The sequence below is a fragment of the Aotus nancymaae genome, unplaced genomic scaffold (genome assembly GCF_030222135.1).
Source record: "Aotus nancymaae isolate 86718 unplaced genomic scaffold, 86718_ANA_hifiasm-v0.15.2.pri h1tg000014l, whole genome shotgun sequence".
Lineage (NCBI taxonomy): Eukaryota > Metazoa > Chordata > Mammalia > Primates > Aotidae > Aotus > Aotus nancymaae.
The window spans coordinates 110,693,590-110,712,561 of record NW_026988425.1 but is presented as its reverse complement, the minus strand read 5'-3'; the positions used below and the strand labels follow the sequence as shown (position 1 = coordinate 110,712,561).

The following is an 18,972-nucleotide window of genomic DNA, read 5'->3' as shown; positions in this document are numbered from 1 at the left end:
CCAGTGTCAAATGGAGATAGTTACCAAACTGATTACAGAGCCATCTGGGGAGAAATCGTGGGAACAAAAGCCCTTTGGAAATATACATGATCACAGAAAGGCTGTCCTTACAGCAGAATGGTTAGAGCCCACTGCCATTTACTTCTAATTTCAGGGCTGCCAAGAACATGAGCCTTGCTTTGACTTCCGATGCTGGTGTCAGATTTTTGCCTCAAGTACCATATTGAGAAGGATTTGCTAAGAGTAGAGTCACCCATCGGGGTGAGTGATGGTGGGGTGAAGCTATTGACCCCTGGGTCACTATGGCCCAGTGGAAATGCTGTCCCCTTCTGCAGTAAGCCCGGGACCTTTCCAGGATATCCCACCCTGTCTGTCCTTGGAGTCTATGCATTGGGGAAAGAGTGAATGAATGTTTACCCAAATGCCTGTTTATATATATATATACATTGTTACTGCATAAGTACCAAGTTTATAGCATGTTTATATTATATGATATATAACAACATATAATCATGCATTAATTTGCATATATATTAATATATATGAACACAGAATTCTTCTCTGTCTTTGATGTAAAGGTTATTGAAGGATAATTGCCCAGTGTGGTTTACCTGGAAGTGGTTGTTCTTTCTCCAGGATTCATTTTTTCATTTTTGAACATGTCCTAGGAGTGGCCCCTTTTATGAAAGACCCTAGGTCTCTGATTCTTGACTTAGGAGGGAGGCGAGGGATAAGGGCACTGGGGCAGTGGGAGAACTAACTAAAGAACACGAGCTTGGTGGTAACTGGGCATTTCTTTCCTCCAGGGTGGTGATGTTAATTAGATGAGATATCCTTATGGCCACAGGCCTTCCGTGTGTCTTTGGAACAACAGGTAGATTCTAACCATCTCCTTCTGGGGTCCACCTCAGATCAAAGGGTCCCCAGGCTCTCAACCCATCCCACATGCTTCACCCATGGCTAAGGACAAATAGGCTCATGGTGGGTGCCTGGGCAGGCGCACTGCTGAGTCACAGCTGCCCTACAGCCATGGATCCGTGTGCTGGGTGACTAACGCTGTCTATGTCATCTCCTTCAGAGCAGGAAGGGGATCCAAACCCCACCCACACCCAAGCATGGAAGCAACTTGGTGGGATTCACTCTGCGTGATGCAAGGCAGCCTCACTTAGAGACTCCTCGCCAGGAGCGGTGAGGTGTGACCCGCTATATTTAATACTCACCCCACGCTCAATATGTCTTTGAAGTCTCAAGTTTTGTCTCCAAAATTCAAGCACACGTTTCATTCTACTCATACAATAGTCATTGGCTTGATATAAAAATACTTACCAGCTTAATTACTTGACTCTTTTCTCCTAAACCTAAACATTCAAGAAAGATGAGCCATGTCTGTCCTGTGGCTTCTGCCCCTGACATGTCATCGTGCAGCTCCTTCCCAGCCTGAGAAGCCTGAGCCTCTGTGGACCTTGTTACAACCTCCTCCCGCCTGGGGGCCCTTTGGGGCATGAAGGAATCTGTCCAGCACCTCCACCCTAACTCCCCACAGCCAGTGAGAGCCTTACCTATGTTGCAGTGCTCGCCAGTGTAGCCAGGGGGGCACAGGCATATGATGTGTCCTTCTGTCTCCTTGCAGGTCCCAGGGCCACAGGGTTCCTCCGCACAGGATCTGGCGGGGGCTGCAACCCCCAGGAGAGAGGTTGAGCATCAAGAACACGGTCACCTGGCTACCATAGCCTCCAAGACCTCAAAGTTGGGGCATGAGGTCCCTGAAGTCCACGAGGCTGGCTTTGGGTCAGCACTTTTCTGGGTCCTCTGTCCCTCCTGGGCACCTGACCCACAGCATCAGAGGGAGCTCTCCAGCTGTGAAAGCTCTCTCAGCACAAAGGAAGGTACAAAGGATCCCAGATCAGAAAACAAAGGAAAATCAGCTACCAGTACCCACTGCCCGGTGCTTAGGGCTATGTCATGGTGAGACAAGCATGATAGTACAGGAACCGCTTTGTACAGGGATGGGGTTGGGGATGCAGACTCTAAAGCCAGATAGCCAAAATGTCAATTCACAGTTTCTTCAATCGTGCAGGTTTTTGTTTTGTTTTGTTTTTGAGACGGAGTCTTGCTTTGTCACCAGGCTGGAGTGCAGTGGCATGGATCTCAGCTCACTGCAACCTCTGACTCCCGGGTTCAAGTGATTCCCCTGCCTCAGCCTCCTGAGTAGCTGGGACTACAGACACGCTGCTGTCCAGCTAATTTTTTCGTATTTTAGTAGAGACGGGGTTTCACCATGTTGGCCAGGATGGTCTCAATCTCCCAACCTCATGATCCACCCACCTCGGCCTCCCAAAGTGCTGGGATCGCAGGCGTGAGCCACCGCGCCCAGCCAAACTGTGTAGGTTTTACCCTGAACAAAATAAATAGTCAGAAATAAACACCATCAGATTTACTCTCTCTCTCTCTCTTTTTTTTTTCTTCATGGATGGTCAGAAGTTAACAGAATTACTCTCTCATCTCACACTCACTCCAGGGTAGGGTGCATGAGCAGAATTTCTAGCACTATCTAAACAGTCATCCTTCTCTCCCTGTGCCAAGTACAGATAGTTGAATTCAATGTGAAAACTCATGGATTGTAACGCTGCTGTAATGATAACATCACTAATCTTCATAGTGTGCACAGTATGATGCTAAGTGCTCGCTTTATCTATGTTTATACTCTGCTTAATCGTCTCTGGTATAGTATTATTCTACTCTTATGTTACAGATGAGGCTCAGAGAGGTGAAGACTCTTGCCTGAGGCTGCAAAGCTAACCTATGGTGGAGCTGTTCTTAGAACCTTAAAGCTATGCTGCCTCCTTCTACGCTACAGTAGCCTACAGTCTGAACTACCCAAGCACATTTAAAGGGGAAAAAAAAATCCCAACGATACCTGCAACAGTTGACTCCGATTCACTTGTCCATTCTGGAGAAGCTGGGATGGAAGCATCTGTTGGGGAGGTGGCTGTTTCAGCTGTTTGAGTCTCTTCTCCTGAGTATAGGAGGCTTGAGGACTCAATTTCTAGATGTGCCTCTGCAGGGCGCTGGGTCTGCTGGGTCCACTCAGACTCTGGGAGGCTGGTGCTAATGACAACACCCAGCCCCGAGGTGTGACCAGACAGGTCTCCGCTGATTTCAGTCCTGTCTCCAGAAGCCATGGGAGTGGCCGAAGGCAAGACTGATGCCTCCGTCCCTAGGTCATCAGTGGTGGTGGATTCGCCACTCACTTCTGGGGCAGTTGACCCCTCACCTTCTTGAAAAGTGGAAGTGCTGCCGCTCACTCCTAGGCCAGAGGATCTCTCGAGGTCAGCTTCGTGGAATGCAGAGGTGGTTTCACTCAGACCAGGGGACCCAGAAGCTTCTCCACTGGCCTCACGGGGAGCAGATGCCTCAACCCCAGCCTCAGGATAGGCGGATGTCTCACTGCTAGATTCTGGAACAGATGACACTTCTACTCCAGACCCAGAGAGCACTGGGGTAACTCCACTAATGTCCCCAGCTGCAGAGGCTTCTCCACTGGACTCAAAAAGCTGGGGTGTGTGTGCCACAGGGGGCCCCTGGCCAAGTTCCTGAGAAACTGTTGGTTCAGTAACACCCTCCACGAACTCAGAAGTGATTAAAGTAACTTCTGGAAGTCCCAAAGCCTCTCCACTGGTGCTCATGGCTACAGAGGATTCTCCACTTACATCAGTGGTGCTGGCAAAATCCCCACTAAAATACGGAGTACTTGGTGGCTCTCCACTGGGCTCTACCAGCCCAGACTGCAGCCCACTTAGGTCCAGAAATCCAGAATGGTCCCCAGACAGGTCTGGTGCTCCAGAATGGGCACCACTGAGTTCTATGATGCCAGAAGGCCCTTCTCCTGCTTCTTGGGCTGTTGGAGACTGGGTTACAGATTCCACCAAAGTTCTATCTACAAGAGAGACAGTGGGGAAACCAGATGGAAGTCCACTGCCAGAATACACTCCCGAGGGCAGGCTGCTCCCACTCTCAGCTCCGGAGGGTTCTCCACTGACCTCAGCTATGCCACTTGGTAGGCCACTAAATTCTGGAGTCTGGGATGTAAACCCACTGGAATCGACTGTTCCAGAAAACTGTCCACTGACATCCACTACCCCAGATTTGCCTGACAGATCTCCCTCTCCAGAAGGGAGGCCACTGAGCTCCACAGACCCCAAGCCTTCTTCTTCTTTAAATGTTGTAGGGGTCACTTCGACCAAACTGGTGTCCACAAATGTAATGCCAGAAGATTCACCGCTGCCACTCGTGGCACCAAAAAACAGTCCAGGGATTCCTGATGTTGCCCCACTGAGCTCTGGCAACCCTGAAGGCTGCCCGCTGAGATCAGGGACCCCAGATGTTTCTCCACTCAGGTCGGTTATGCCAAATGGTTGACTAGTGCCATAAAGAACTCCAGATGCTTCTCCACTAACACCTGGTTGTCCAGAGGACACCCCGCTAAGCTCAGTCACTCCAGATGTTTCTGCACTGGTGTCAGGAAACCCTGATGGCTGCCCACTAACCTCAAAAACCCCAGATGTTCCCCCACTGATGTCAGGAAACCCCGAGGGCTGTCCACTGACACCAAAGAGTCCAGATGTTTCCCCACTGACGTCAGGAGACCCAGATGCTTGGCCACTGAGTTCAGTTCCTGAAGGGAGTCCACTAGCTCCCCCACTAATGTCCAGCTCACTGAAAGGCAGCCCAGATACTTCTCCTGCACCACTGATGCCAATGGTTCCCCTCCCTTCCAGTTCACTCCCAGTGGAGGCTGTGACCACTTCTACCAATGTGGAATCCACTAGGGAGACAGTTGGGAATCCAGATGGAAGTCCACTAAAGTCAGGCAGGCCAGAGGATGGGCCACTTCCAAGGTCCACCCCAGAATACTCGCCACTAAATCCAGAGGGAAGGCCACTTATTTCTGGAGCTTGCCCACTTCCTAGAGTTCCAGAAGGCAGTTTACCCAAGTCCAAGTCTCCAGAAGCTGAACCCACCAAGTCTTCTTTTCCAGAAGGCAACCCACTGAGGTCCTCAGCTCCAGAAGCTGAAGTCTCTAGACCCTCCCTTCCAGAAGGAAGTCCACTGAGGTCAGTCCCTACTCCAGAAGCAGAGGTCTCTAGAGCTTCTCCTCCAGAAGGAAGTCCACTGAGGTCCCCAACTCCAGAGGCAGAAGTCTCTGGAATTTCTCCTCCAGAAGGAAGTCCACTGAGGTCCCCTACTCCAGAGGCAGAAGTCTCTAGAACTTCTTCTCCAGAAGGGAGCCTGCTGAGGTCCTCTACCCCAGAAGCAGAGGTCTCTAGACCTTCTCCTGAAGGAAGTTCACTGACATCCTCTACTCCAGAGGCAGAAGTCTCTACAGCTTCTCCAGAAGGAAGCCCACTGATGTCCTCTACTCCAGAGGCAGAAGTCTCTAGAACTTCTCCTCCAGAAGGAAGTCCACTGAGGTCCCCTACTCCAGAGGTAGAAGTCTCTAGAATCTCTCCAGAAGGAAGTCCACTGAGGTCTCCTACTCCAGAGGTAGAAGTCTCTAGAACTTCTCCAGAAGGAAGCCCACTAAGGTCCCTTACTCCAGAGGCAGTAGTCTCTAGAACTTCTCCAGAAGGAAGTCCACTGATGTCCTCTACTCCAGAGGCAGTAGTCTCTAGAACTTCGTCTGCAGAAGAAAGTCCACTAAGGTCCCCTATTCCAGAGGCAGAAATCTCTAGACCTTCTCTTCCAGAAGGAAGTCCACTGAGGTCTTCTACTCCAGAGGCAGAAGTCTCTAGAACTTCTCCAGAAGGAAGGCCACTGAGGTCTTCTACTTCAGAGACAGAAGTCTCTAGAATTTCTCCAGAAGGAAGTCCACTGAGGTCTCCTACTCCAGAGGCAGAAGTCTCTAGAACTTCTCCAGAAGGAAGTCCACTGAGATCTCCTACTCCAGAGGCAGAAGTCTCTAGAACTTCTCCAGAAGGAAGTCCACTGAGGTCCCCAACTCCAGAGGCAGAGCCCTCTAGGATCTCACCTCCAGAGGGCAGTTCACCAACCGTAGGTGTGCTGGACCATTCAATTCTCTCTCCATCCCCTGAAGCCAGTCCACTTTCCACAGGCAGGCCTGAGCCCACTGTGGAAGTAAGACCACTGGAGTCAAGGTCTCCAGAGGGCAGTCCACTTGCCCTGTCCCCTGACAGCTGCCCACTGAAGTCAAGGTGTCCTGAAGCATCTCCACTGCCTATAAAGTCACCACTGACTTCAGGGACCCCAGATTCTTCCCCAGAGCCTGGCAGCTCAGTCCAGCTGGGCGCCAGGGGTGAAGGTGTATACGGCTCTTCTGAGGCTGATGGCTCCTCTGAGGGGGATGGCTCCTGGGAGGGGAATGGTTCCACCGAGGGGGATGGCCCCACTGAGGGGAATGGTACCACCGAGGGGGATGGCTCTGCCGAAGGGGATGGCCCCACTGAGGGGAATGGTACCACCGAGGGGGATGGCTCCGCCGAAGGGGATGGCCCCACTGAGGGGAATGGTTCAACCGAGGGGAATGGCTCCTCTGAGGGGGATGGCTCCTCTGAGGCAGAGGGCACTTCAGTTGCAGAAGGGCCTTCTGTGCTTTCCTCTGTTGCTGCGCCAGTGGGAGGCCAAGTCGGAAGGATCCCTGTAGGAAAGAAGGAAGAAAGATGAGATGTGGGTTTGTTAACTCTAACCCATTTTAAGCTCATACATAGAATCTGAACTTCATTCTTTCCCCAGTAAAATTTTTTTCTCAAGAGCTCAGAGATGTGTCTAGATGCTTTCTAATGGAAATGTGTACAGTATCAAAGGAAGGAAGGAAGGGAGGAAAGAAGGGAGGGAGGGAAAAAGGCAGGAGGATAGGGAGAAAGGAAGGAAGGAGGATAGGGAGAAGGGAAGGAGGGAGATAGGGAACCAGGAAGCTCCCCTAATTGCCCACAGGACCACGGGCTACACAGGCTGTGCTTTGTGTGAGACACGGGGCCACCATCCACCCAACCCACCGGACGTGGGGGCCTGGCCACCGCCAAAGACCACCAAGGTCATCCTGCAAGTACTTCCACATTCCCGTCTCATTGATCTGGTGTCATGGTTTTCAAAGCTTGGACTCACAGTGCCAGCATCCTCTGGAAGCGCGATAGAAGAGCAAATTCCTAGACCTCACCCTAGCCCCACTGATTCAGCAACTCTGGGGAGGAGCCTGGCACGCTGTATTTTAGCAAGCCCTCCCTGTGATGCTGGAACTCGCTTGAATATAAGAACTGTTCATCTTAAGCCATCCCTCTGAGGAAGGGAGAGAAAGGTGGTGCTGTTTGTAAACATACAGTGACTTTTTCCAATTCTGAGAACCCTATTACAGACAATTTGAAAAACAGAGAAAAGGAAAAAGGAAACCCCGCAATTATAAATAATCAAGGACATCCTTCGCTTTAGGTCTTTCCTGCACTGCATTTTAACCTTGTGTGTACCATGGGGCCTACTTCCCAGATGGAGCCCCTGAGCACTGAGGGTGCTGGGTCCACTGAGCAGGTTCAGTTTGTTCTTGCTGAGAGGAGAATCATAGAGGGAGTGGTGGGGCCTGAAGGGTAGCAGTGGTGCCATGCAGAAAAAAAAAAAATTAGCTGCACAGGACCCAGAAAAAGATTATTTTTATTTTGATATGTATGTATGTATATATGTATGTATCTATTTATCTATGAAACACACCAGGATGACCATTTGCATTTATAATATAACGGTTCCCTCTTAAATAAATTTACATTTCTTATAACAGTTTCCTCTTATATAAATTTACATTTCTTTCTTTCTTTTTTTTTTGGAGACAGGGTCTCACTCTGTTGTCCAGACCTCAGTGTGGTGGTGCCATCTTCGCTCACTGAAACTTCTGCCTCCCAGGTTCAAGTGATTCTCCTGCCTCAGCCTCCTGAGTAGCTGGGACTACAGGTGCATGCCACCACACCTGGCTAATTTTTGTATTTTTAGTAGACACTAGGTTTCACCAGGTTGGCCAGGCTGGTCTTAAACTCCTGGTCTCAAGTGGTTCTCCCACCTTGGCCTCTCAAAGTGCTGGGATTACAGGTGTGAGCTACCGCGCTCAGGTTTACATTTCTTTTTTGAAAGCAAGTCACTTTAAAGAAAAAGACATGGAACAAATGATAGTGCAGACGGTTCCCAGATATGGCTGAAATCAGCAAGGTGGTCGGGAACTGAAGCCTGGAAAACATTTCTACGGGGCTGCTGGAACTACTTCCCCGCTGGTAACTTCCCACTAGTGGTTGCCAGAGTCCTGTGCAAAGTCATACCCTGATGCCAAAGAGGACTCAGTCATTCTTGTCCTGGTGAAGGGCAAGGGAGGCCACGAGCAGATGCGGCTGCTGTGTGAGGCTGCTGGGCCAGACTCACCCCTGCTCTACAGAGGCACCCTAACCTTCTGACATGGAGGGAGGCCAGGCTTTGCATTTTCAGTGTCCAGAAGAGCGCCTGGCACTAACAAATTGCTCTAGAAGCGTGCACAGAATGCTGATGCATGGCTGGATTAGTTAGTGGGAGCTCGGATACACTCCTTTTTTCAGATGCATGTACCCCCAGGAGAACGCCTGGACACACACTACTGTACACTGTTTAAAATCAGGCTTACCTCAGCTGGAAGCTGCTAGATGTTAACAGCTCTGTGGGAGTGGGGGCAGGCTCTGTGGTCAGGTTCATTTGGGACACACTACATCTCTCACCTCCTCTTGGAGACTTACAGTGCATATTAGCTAGCATATTCAAGACTCTGAGAAGTCTGCAGTGAGGAAACCTGTTAATATCTGTAAGCCAGCATTTCCCAAACCTTAGTGGCCACAAAACACTTTACCAACAAGGTTTAGGGACTGCTGCTTTCATCCTGTTAAGTCTCCTCTGGTTTAATTGTGACAGATGGAGTTCAGGAAGTTCTGGCTGAGGTGGGCTGGCCCAGGAGAGGGACATGGAAGAGGAGAAAGGCGAGGAGACAGTCACAGTCAGACTGCCAACAGTAACCCCATCCCTGGTTCTTTCTCCTCCTGCAAGAGAGGGTTGAGGTTAGGGTAAGGGTGTCAGTGCAGGAGGACAAGGTAACTGAGGGGCCTCTGATCAGCACAGTCCAGGGCATTTGGGGGTGCGTGTAAGGGAAATAAAGGACAGAACAGTAAATGTGTATAGAAGTGTTTTCTGAACAAGGCTGTTTTTATCACTCTAGGGCAGGTCCTAAAGGCCAGCTGAGGCAGATAAAATTGCCCACAGCAGCACACCCAGCCAGTGTCAGGGCTGGGGAAACAGCACAAATCCCAGGGAGGGAAACCCTCGTTCCACCAGGCACACTGTAGGCAGACAGGGGTATACAGCTTCAGGGTGTGCCCCAGAACCCAAGCCATACCAACCTGGCAGCGGGGATGTGCCCATTGGGGTGTAGGCGGGTTCCCATTCTGTCTGGTTTTCTGGCTCAGTGGTGAACTCTGGGACTGCAGTAGTCGCTCCTAAGGGTGCAGCAGTTGTCTCCTCCCCCACGGGGACAGCAGCCACACCAGGCACCACATGGGTCACGATCCAGTCCTCCACACCAGCGGGTGATGTGGGTGTGCCACCCTCTTCTTCTCCTGGAGAAGGAGCTGCTGAAATGCCTAGAAAAGATGTGGGTGGTGAGAGAGAGTCCCTCTCTTAGCAGTGACCCATCCTTGGCTGGCCCTTCTTGAGGGGAGTTAGGGGACTCAGAGGTGGGCCGGGCCCCACCTCCTAATTCAGCAGATGGCTATTTGCCTTCTCACTTAGTAAGAGCCATCGGTACCAATGATACAATATCCATATGCACCATCAGCAGTTTTGTTCTGGGTGATCTGGTGTATCTCCCCTGCAGAATCAATCACACATGCCAGGCATTGCTCTAAAGGCTTATGTATATAGAATCACTTTATCTCACAACAGCTTTATGAGAGAGATACAATTATCTCATTTTACAGGTGGGGAAACTGAGGCACAGAGATATATTATTTGCCCAGGGTCAATGGCTTACAAATGGCACATCTAGTCTTTGAATTCAGGCATCTGGTGCCAGGCTCCGTGCTCTCAACTACTGAACAACGCTGCTGATCCTGGGGACAGAGATTATGTGCCAAGTGTGTCAGGACCAAAAATAGGGGAATGGAGCTTAAATTCCATGAAACCATCATGGCATTTAAAAGTGTGAAGGCAGGATTCATGGACTGGGGGCAACTGTTCTGATGTGGGGAAAATCAGCAGGGGCTTGGTCAGAAATATCCTGCTAAGCTGTGTAGGATAATATAAAAAGCTGAGTTCCTGGAGGGCAGGAGTGGGAGGCTGGGGATAGCATGGCTGGGAAGTTCCTGGGAGGCTAACCAGCATGGCTTCTGCTTCCCAGAGCAGGGAGAGAGGCACTGGGACAAAAGCCTCATCAGAGCCTCTGGGAGAAGATTTATCTTTTTGGGCTGGGTGAGTCTGGGTGGGGCTGAACTTTGATTTTTTTTTTTTTTTTTTTGAGATAGAGTCTTGCTCTGTTGCCCAGGCTGGAGTGCAATGGAGCAATCTTGGCTCACTGAAACCTCCGCTTCCCAGGTTCAAGTGATTCTCCTGCCTCTGCCTCCCTAGTAGCTGGGATTATAGGCACACACCACTATGCCCAGCTAATTTTTGCATTTTTTAAAAGTAGAGACAGGATTTCGCCATGTTGGCCAGGCTGGTCTCGAACTCCTGACCTCAAGTGATCTGCCTGCCTTGGCGTCCCAAAGTGCTGGGATTACAGGTGTGAACCACTGCTCTCAGCCTTGAATTGGGTTTTAAAAGGTGATCCTGGATATCTGGGAAACTTGGGGACACTCAAATTTTTTTCCTTTAAGTTTATTTGAAACTAATTATAGATTCACAGGAAGTTGCGAAGACACTCAGTTTTGATGTAAAATATCTGAAACATGGCACAGGCTGTTATTACAATCTACATTGTGATCCATGCACTCAGACCCTCCATTGACTGTGCAGGAACTCATCCAATCAGAGCCCCGCAATGCCTTGGCTACACCCTGGCCACACCTACTACACTGCTTGATGACATCACTCTCAGAAGTCCAACTGGGAGTCATGGTTGAAATGCTAGCATATCCATAGCGTGAGTCAATGAAAAATGTGAATCACCAGTGCTTAGTGGAGAATAATAGAATAATTTCACTGAACTCAACACAGAAATAGTTTCAAGCAGGAGAGAAATTGACAAGTGTTTACAAATCACAGGTCGTAGAAAATAAAGCTATATATTATAGCTTTACATATATATAAGTATATGAAATAAAGCTAACATTTATTGAGCGTTTACTGTGTCCCAGGCACTATGTCAAGGGCACCACATGCACTCAATTCTTGCAGCTGTCTCTGAAGTAGCATTTTCACACAGCTCTTAAGTAGCAGAACCATCAAATTCAGATCTGCCTCATTTCCAGTAGAGATAAATATGAGCCCAGGTTCTTATCTATCTCTACTTGTCTCTGGGGAACTTTAGAAGGATGACCTTGCCTTGAGGTCGAAGCCTGCGTCATGCTGGTTTCAGAGCTGGCCCTGCCCCATAGGGACTGACTTTTTCTTGATCTGATGGATGGTATAGTGGGCGGTGCCAGGAGGGGTGAGCCCAGGGGAATCCTCTCCAGACAAAAGGGGCTGCTGGAGCCCAGGCGAGGATGCCTACCTCGGAAGCAAAAGGCGTGGTGCCGGGACAGCGGGTCCGGGAGGCCCGTCTGGTTAGGGTAGAGGTAGACGGTTCTCACGCCTGGCTTGTCCCCACCGCAGGCAGGCCTTGGGGTGACGATGGGGTAGCGGAGGCTGCCGTCGGCCAGCCAGCCGGCATAGCACTTGTCCAGGCCGAGGCTCCAGGCAGCGTAGAGCTGGCCCGTGGTGGCCAGCGTGGCATTGTGAGATTCACAGAAGTCCAGTGCTTCCTGGAAGGTGAACTGCTCAAGGCGTGTGGCGAAGAACACCTCCCCTGGGGGCAAAGGCAAGTGGTAGAATGACCCTCCATATTCAGGCCACATCAGTCCCTGCCCATCTGGGACAGAGCTCCTCCAACCCTCCTCACCAGGGCTAAAACCCCGCCCAGCTCCATCACACCCCTCCTTTGACCGCTCTGCCTTAGATTTTATGGGACTCCGAGAAATAGGTGATCACCACTCTGGTTTGTACTTGACTGGGGTTTCCTGGGACACAGGACTCTCGGTGCCAAAAAAGCCAAAGTTCCAGTCAAACTGGGCTGAGTTGTTTCCACAACTTCTCTTCCTTCCCTGTTTTCTGGATTCTCCAGTCACACTTAGGCACCACCTCCCTTAGCTAAGCGAGGAGGCTCTCCTGGGTACCCTCCAATCCCTGTGCACCCCTACGCCACTGCATTTATCACTGTGACTGCTGGGGACCTGCTCACCCCACACCCTGGGAACTCATCCAGGGCAGGGGCTGGGTCCCAGGACCTAGCAATGCACCCGGTACCTATCCAGTTCAGCGGGAGGAGAGCTTACACTTAAGTGAACACTTACTTGTGCCAAGAACTTTTCCTACATATCTCATTTAATACTAAAAAGAAAAGCCTCTGATGTACATATAAATCAGCCCCATTTTATAGAGGAAGGAACTGAGGCCTAGAGAGGTTAAGTGACTTGGCCAGGGTCTTGAAACAAGTGAGTGGCAATACTGAAATCTTTCTGGAACACCAGCATTTCCAAAATTGCATTCAGTGGAAGAATAATTTGGTAATTTTCATGGAAATTAAAATAAATGAAATAAAAGAAAATAAAGGTCTGTGGTTAAAAATTGGGCAATGCTGAGTTAAAGAGAGTTAAGGAAGTTTCTCCTTTCTTTCTTCCCTTCTTCCATCCTTCCTTCCTTCCCTCCCTCCCTCCTTTCTTTCTTTCCCTTCCTTCCTTCCTTACTTCTCTCTCTCTCTCTCTCTTTCTTTCGACAGAGTCTCAGTCTGTCGCCAGTCTGGAGTGCAGTGGTGTGATCTGAATTCACTACAACCTCTGCCTCCTGGGTTTAAGCAATTCTCCTGCCTGAGCCTCCTGAGTAGCTGGGATTACAGGCACACATCACCACACTTGGCTAATTTTTGTATTTTTAGTAGAGATGGGGTTTCACCATGTTGGTCAGGCTGGTCTCGAGCTCCTGACCTCGTGATCTGCCTGCTTCAGCTTCCCAAAGCGCTGGGATTACAGGCGTGAGCCACCATGCCTGGCCCTTTTTCTTTTTTAAAAAATAAGTAGAGACAGGGTTTAGCCATGTTGCCCAGGCTGGTCTCGAACTCCTGGGCTAGAGCAATCCACCTGCCTTGGCCTCCCAAAGTGCTAGGATTACAGGTGTCAGTCACTGTGCCTGGTCTAAAGCGGTTTTTGCTTGTTTGTTTACTGTAGGACTTCTCAGTGCCTTTGATGTGTGCCCAGGCATTGGGACTCTCCAAGAAGCAGTTGGTGTACATAGCATCTATTTATAATAAACTGACGTTTACCCACAGATCTCATTGCTTTTTAAAGGGACCAATGCTCCCCTGCAATGCTGAGACCACGTGAAACATTCAGGAGGAGAGCAGGGACTGGTTCTAAGGGAGGGGCTGGGGGGCCTTCCTTTCTCAGCAGGACGCTTTTCCACCTGGAAAACTGGGTGGGATCCGGGGTGGGTGGGTAATAACTCCCTCTCTTCTTTGTATTGCCCTGTCAGCCCCCTGCCTATCTAGGGCCCGAAATGTGAGAATGTGGCCTGTACCCTCAAGTCTGTCCACATAGCAGTAGACATCGTAGGTCTCTGTTGATGGGCGCACGCCATAGGTCCTGACTCCTGGGCTGCTGTTCTTGTCACCCACGCATGGGGTCCGTGGGCTCACAATGGGGTATCTGCAAAGGACAGTGGGAGGAGAAGATGAAGGCCTGTTCCAGGGGCTGGTGGATGCAGGGCGCTGGCCTCAGGCCAGAGGCCACTCAGGGACTTGGGCACGTCTTCAGTTGTCTGGTGGATTCAAACCAGGAAGGAGCCCCTCATGCAGCAAGTTCTCCTAGCAGCCTGGGGAAGGGTCTGGTGGCTCCTGGGGGATTTCTGTCTTCAGGCGAGAGCAGCTGCGTGGAAGGGAATGGGGTCAGGCTGGAAGGAAACGGGGCACTTGAGGAGGGGGCTGCCGCCTCTGTCTGATGGGGAGAAATGACCAAGAACTGAACAGGACCCAGTGCCCTTCACCACCCTTTCAGGATATGCCTCAGTTGAGTGACTAATTAATTAATCAACCCACAAGGTATTGGTTGGTCAGTGTGCTGGGGGCCGGGCCAGGCTGTGGCTCCTTAAGCCTGACCTCTTCACTTAGGTTTGTGCTGGGTGAGGAGCACGGCTTCACCTGACGGTCTGGTCCTGCAGCCAGCCGGCGTCGCACTGCTCATAGCCAGCTTCGTAGGCGGCCTGGAGCTGCTCTGGCGAGGCTATGACCGCCCCAGTGCGCAGGCAGGCCTGCTGTGCCTCCTCAAAGGTCAGCGAGTATCGAGTGGGTCCCGGGCGGTAGTGGAACACGACTCCTGGGTAGGGAGGAGGGGGAGAAGAGGAGGCAGCAGTCAGGTTCACAGACCCATGCTGTGCAGTTCCCAAGGCTCCATGGGCACAGAGGAAGTCCAACTCCTGCTGCCTGACACACCGGATTTATTTGGGATCTGCAGGCTGAAATCCCACTTGGTAGCCACGTGAGTATGATGGTGGATGGCAGCGTGGGAACCCACCAAGGCCCTTATGGAACAAGGCCACACCAGAATGTCCTTGTTCATAGACTTGAGTTTGGGAAGCACTGGGCTCTATGCTACCTGACATCCAATTCTCACACATGTGTTAAGCACCTAGAAAACTGTCATCTTAGAACAGGAGCAGGAAGCATTTTCTGGAAAGAGTTGAATGGTAAATATTTTAGGCTTTGTGGACTACATGGCTTCTGTTACAACTCCTGTTGTCTTTGCCATCCAGGATCTCCTCAGATACCGAAATCCGCATATGCTCAAGTCCCGGAAATGAAAGTGTAGTATTTCCATACATCACCTCTAGGTTCCCTCTAACACCTGACACAATGATACAATGTCAATGCTATGGAAATAGTAGCTATACTGTATTGTTTTTAAATCTATGTTACTTTTACTGTTGTGTTGTTATTTTATTCAATTTCCAAAACTGCAAATTGAAGAAAAATTCAGTAATTCTCATGGAAATTAAAAGAAATGAAATAAAACAAAATAATATTGTTTCTTTTCTTTTGGAATATTTTCCATCCACGGTTAGTGGAATCCAGACATGAAAGCCTGACTATTCACCCCGCTGTGATTGTCCTCTGTTAGCCATGGACAACCTGTCCACAGATGGCTATGGTTTTGTTCCAATCAAACTTTATTTGTGGACTCTGAAATCTGAATTTTACATAATTTTCATGTGTCACAAAATATTGACTTTTTGCCCCTATTTAAGAATGTAAAAATCATACTTAAGTCATGGGCCGTATGACTTAAGAAAGGCCACATTTTGCTGGCCACAGTGTGCTGGCCTTTGTCCTGGGAGGTCAGAGCAGTGACAGGCCTCAGGGGTCATCCAAGGCAGTGGTTTTCTAGTGGCTCTATTTTGCGGGGCTGTCTGATGGGACAAGGAGGTGCCCTGGAGAGAAGGAGGCCCAGTTGCTCTCCACTCCACTTCCCTTAGGTCCACGTGGCACATGTGTCTGCTTGATATAGAGACTGGTTTCCACATACGATCTCATTTGAAATAAATCCTGATGGCAAAAGAGTGTGGACCTGACTAGTCTGGCCTATTCTTTTTGTTTCACAGATGAAAAGAACAAGGTCTGATTGGAGAGAAGATTGTCTCAGGTGCCGGGTTAAGTAGAAGTTACAGCCTTCAACTGCAGGAGTCCCTTCCCCCCAGGCCAAATTCTTTCCATCTGCCCCTGGATGCATCCACGGGCAGCTACTTACCCCCTGGCAAACGCGGCTGCCCAGGGACCTCGGCTGCACCTGGGACAGCAGTCACCTGCACGACGAGATCCTCACTGGTGAAGGCCGTGGCAGGAACCAGGCCAGGAGTGGGAAAGGCCCAGGGCCTGCTGGCCTCTGCAGTCTCATTCTCAATCTCAGGAAAGGCAGTGGCCCCTATTTCAGGCGCAAACGTGAAGGGCTTCTCGGGCTCCAGAGGACTGGGGGAGACATCAAAGATGGGCTTTGCGGTAAGTATCACGTTCCCTCGGGCTTCACCCTCGGTAATGTTTCGAGGCAGTGGCAGCTCCACGTCAGGCCAGGTCACCGTCTGGATGGTGATGTCCTCCTCACCCCCCACTCCAAAGAAGTTTTCTGGGATGTCTACAAAGTCTTCACCTGGAGGAGGGGGCAAAGACAAGCCTTAGCCTCTCAGCCTAAGAGGTGTAGCCTCTTAGCCTCTCAAGGGACCAGCTTGAGGGCGATGAGGAGTGAGCTGGAGATAAGTATGGCTCCTTCTCTTTCCCCGCTGGGGCAGGAGGGCACCACTGTGTGCCAGGCGCCTTGCCAAGCCCATTGCAGGGGCACACAGCTATCAGCATGTTCATTACAGGCATCCCCACAGTTTCAAGATTGCAAAAGAGTGCAAGAGTTATCAGAAGGCAGGATATTGACCAATGAGCTGACTGCTCATGAAGATCAGTTCCCATCCCAGCATCCCTTCCTGCTCCACACAGCTGCTGCTTCATGCATTCATAAGCACCTTGCCAACCGTCTGATGTGTAACTATCCAATGGGACCAGGTAGGTCAGTTATAAAGAGAAATCAGAAAACCTTGCAGAACGTGCAGTTTGTGAAATTGATGAAGGTGGCTTTGGAGAACTGCCTGTGTCATAGTCACAAACAAATGAGGGTATCATGAGAGTGATACTACTTCCAAAAGAGCAGTTAGAATAGGTTAAGAGAGGCTTCAAAGAGGAAATCCCAACTATTGTTGCAAAAGCAACCCTCTTCCTCGAAGATCAGGTTGGGGAAATGCAACGCGTAATGGGTTGTCATTGTGTTATCACCACTTAGGATATAAGAGTTTTGCAACTTCTCATTTATGTGACGCATTGCTTTTTCCTCCAAGAATTAGCATGTAATTATAATTATAACCCAAAATGTGTTCAATATAAGATAAAAACTTATTTAAACATTTGGTCTAAGTTTTCAAAATAAAGTCCCCATCAAACTTTCCCCTGCTCTTTTCAATTACATTTTGCAGCTGGGCATGGTGGCTCATGCATGTAATCCCAGCACTTTCAGAGGCTGAGGCAGGTCCCAGCCTGGCCAACATGGTGAAACACCAACTCTACTAAAAATACAAAACTGGCTGGGCATCATAATGTGCACTGGTAATCCCAGCTACTCAGGAGTCTGAGGCAGAAGAATCGCTTGAACCCAGGAGGTGGAGGTTGTAATAAGCCAAGATTGCGCCATTGCACTCCAGCCTGGGCAACAGAGTGAGACTCTGTCTCAATAATAATAATAATAATAATAATAACAACATTTTGCCCAGTTTGGACAACACGACAAAACCCCATCTCTACAAAAAAAAAAAAAAAAAAATTAACAGAGCATGGTGGTGCCTACATACCCAGTTACATTGGAGGCTGAGGCGGGAGGATCACTTGAGCCCAGGAGGCTAAGGCTGCAGTGAGCTATGATCTCAACACTGCACTCCTGCCTGGACAACAGAGTGAGACCCTGTCTCAAAAGAAAACAAACAAAAAACCTCAAAACACAACAAAACCCATTTTGACCCTCCTGTTAAACACATTCAATTTTAAAAGGCAGATAGCAGCGCCCTCCCGTGGGTGCCAGAGTCTCATATCAGATGCCCAACGTCTTCCCAGGTGGCTCCCCATCTCCCCACTAGACAGATGAGAAGGGTGAGGTTCAGGGCCTTGACTTTGCCAGGGTTGCACAGTGGTAGGTGGCAGCGCTTTGATTCAAACCGGAGAAAACACAGACTCTAAGCTCATGCTTTTAACCCTTTTCTGTGCTGATCTGATGAGACAGGGCTGGATACGCTGCAGTATCCAGAGTCTCTACCTTAGTGCTTCCTAGGAACCAGTGAAAATGGAGGGGTGTCCTAAAAACAGGGGGTTCAGGTACCAGTGGCCCCTTCAAGGGTAAAAACCAACCCTCCCTTTCCAAGACCTCCTCTTCCTCTAGGACCCCATTTTAGTGGCATGAACTCCCTTCCCACCTCCAGCCCTGCCCTACCTGTGTAGCAGATGGCGTCATAGCGGGATGAGGGGTCGGGGTAGCCCGTCTGGTTGGCGTGCAGGTAGACGGTCCTCACACCCAGGAGGTTGCCCCCACAGTTGGGCCGGGCCTTGGAGATGGGGTAGCGCACGCTGCGGTCGGCCAGCCAGCCAGCGCTGCACATGTCCATGCCACTCTGCCAGGCCAGGTAGAGCTGGCCCGTGGTGGCCAGCCGGGCACCCAGCCGCCGGCACTCATTGGCTGCCTCCTGGAAGGTGAACTTCTCTGGAGATGTTGCATAAAAGACTTCACCTGTGAAGGACACAGCTGGCTGAATGACGTTCTCCTCCCCCTCCCCCTGCGCTGCATCCCCAGAGAGATCCACACTTTTCCATGAGGTCCTGGGAGTCCTCTGACTTCCCAAAGTCCTGGTCCCAAGTGTCTGTATCTCAGATCTTGCCCTTCATTGCTTATTTCTGGGCTTTTGTGTAGGACAACATTAATTTCCTAAAACAAGGGGACCAAGAAAGAACCAGCAAAGGCTGGGTGCAGTGGCTTACGCCTGTAATCCCAGTACTTTGGGAGGTCAAGGCCGGTGGATCACCTGAGGTCGGGAGTTCGAGACTAGCCTCACCAATGTAGAGAAACCCCGTCTCTACTGAAAACACAAAAGTAGCTGGGTGTGGTGGCGCATGCCTGTAATCCCAGCTACTCGGGAGGCTGAGGC

The 18,972-nt window shown here is 50.2% G+C and overlaps 1 protein-coding gene across 2 annotated transcripts in view; it reads right to left on the bottom strand.

Moving 5' to 3' along the window:
* Positions 1–18,972, bottom strand: part of ACAN (aggrecan) — a 70,384-nt gene that overhangs the window by 12,999 nt on the left and 38,413 nt on the right. For both annotated transcript variants that reach the window (XM_064376235.1, XM_064376236.1), the window contains exons 6-13: positions 18,264–18,557; positions 15,996–16,391; positions 14,393–14,567; positions 13,774–13,901; positions 11,717–12,010; positions 9,411–9,641; positions 2,918–6,655; positions 1,560–1,673 (exon numbers count right to left, since the gene is read on the bottom strand). In XM_064376235.1, coding sequence (XP_064232305.1) covers positions 1,560–1,673; positions 2,918–6,655; positions 9,411–9,641; positions 11,717–12,010; positions 13,774–13,901; positions 14,393–14,567; positions 15,996–16,391; positions 18,264–18,557 — 5,370 coding nt within the window. The remainder of the gene's footprint in view (positions 1–1,559; positions 1,674–2,917; positions 6,656–9,410; positions 9,642–11,716; positions 12,011–13,773; positions 13,902–14,392; positions 14,568–15,995; positions 16,392–18,263; positions 18,558–18,972) is intronic.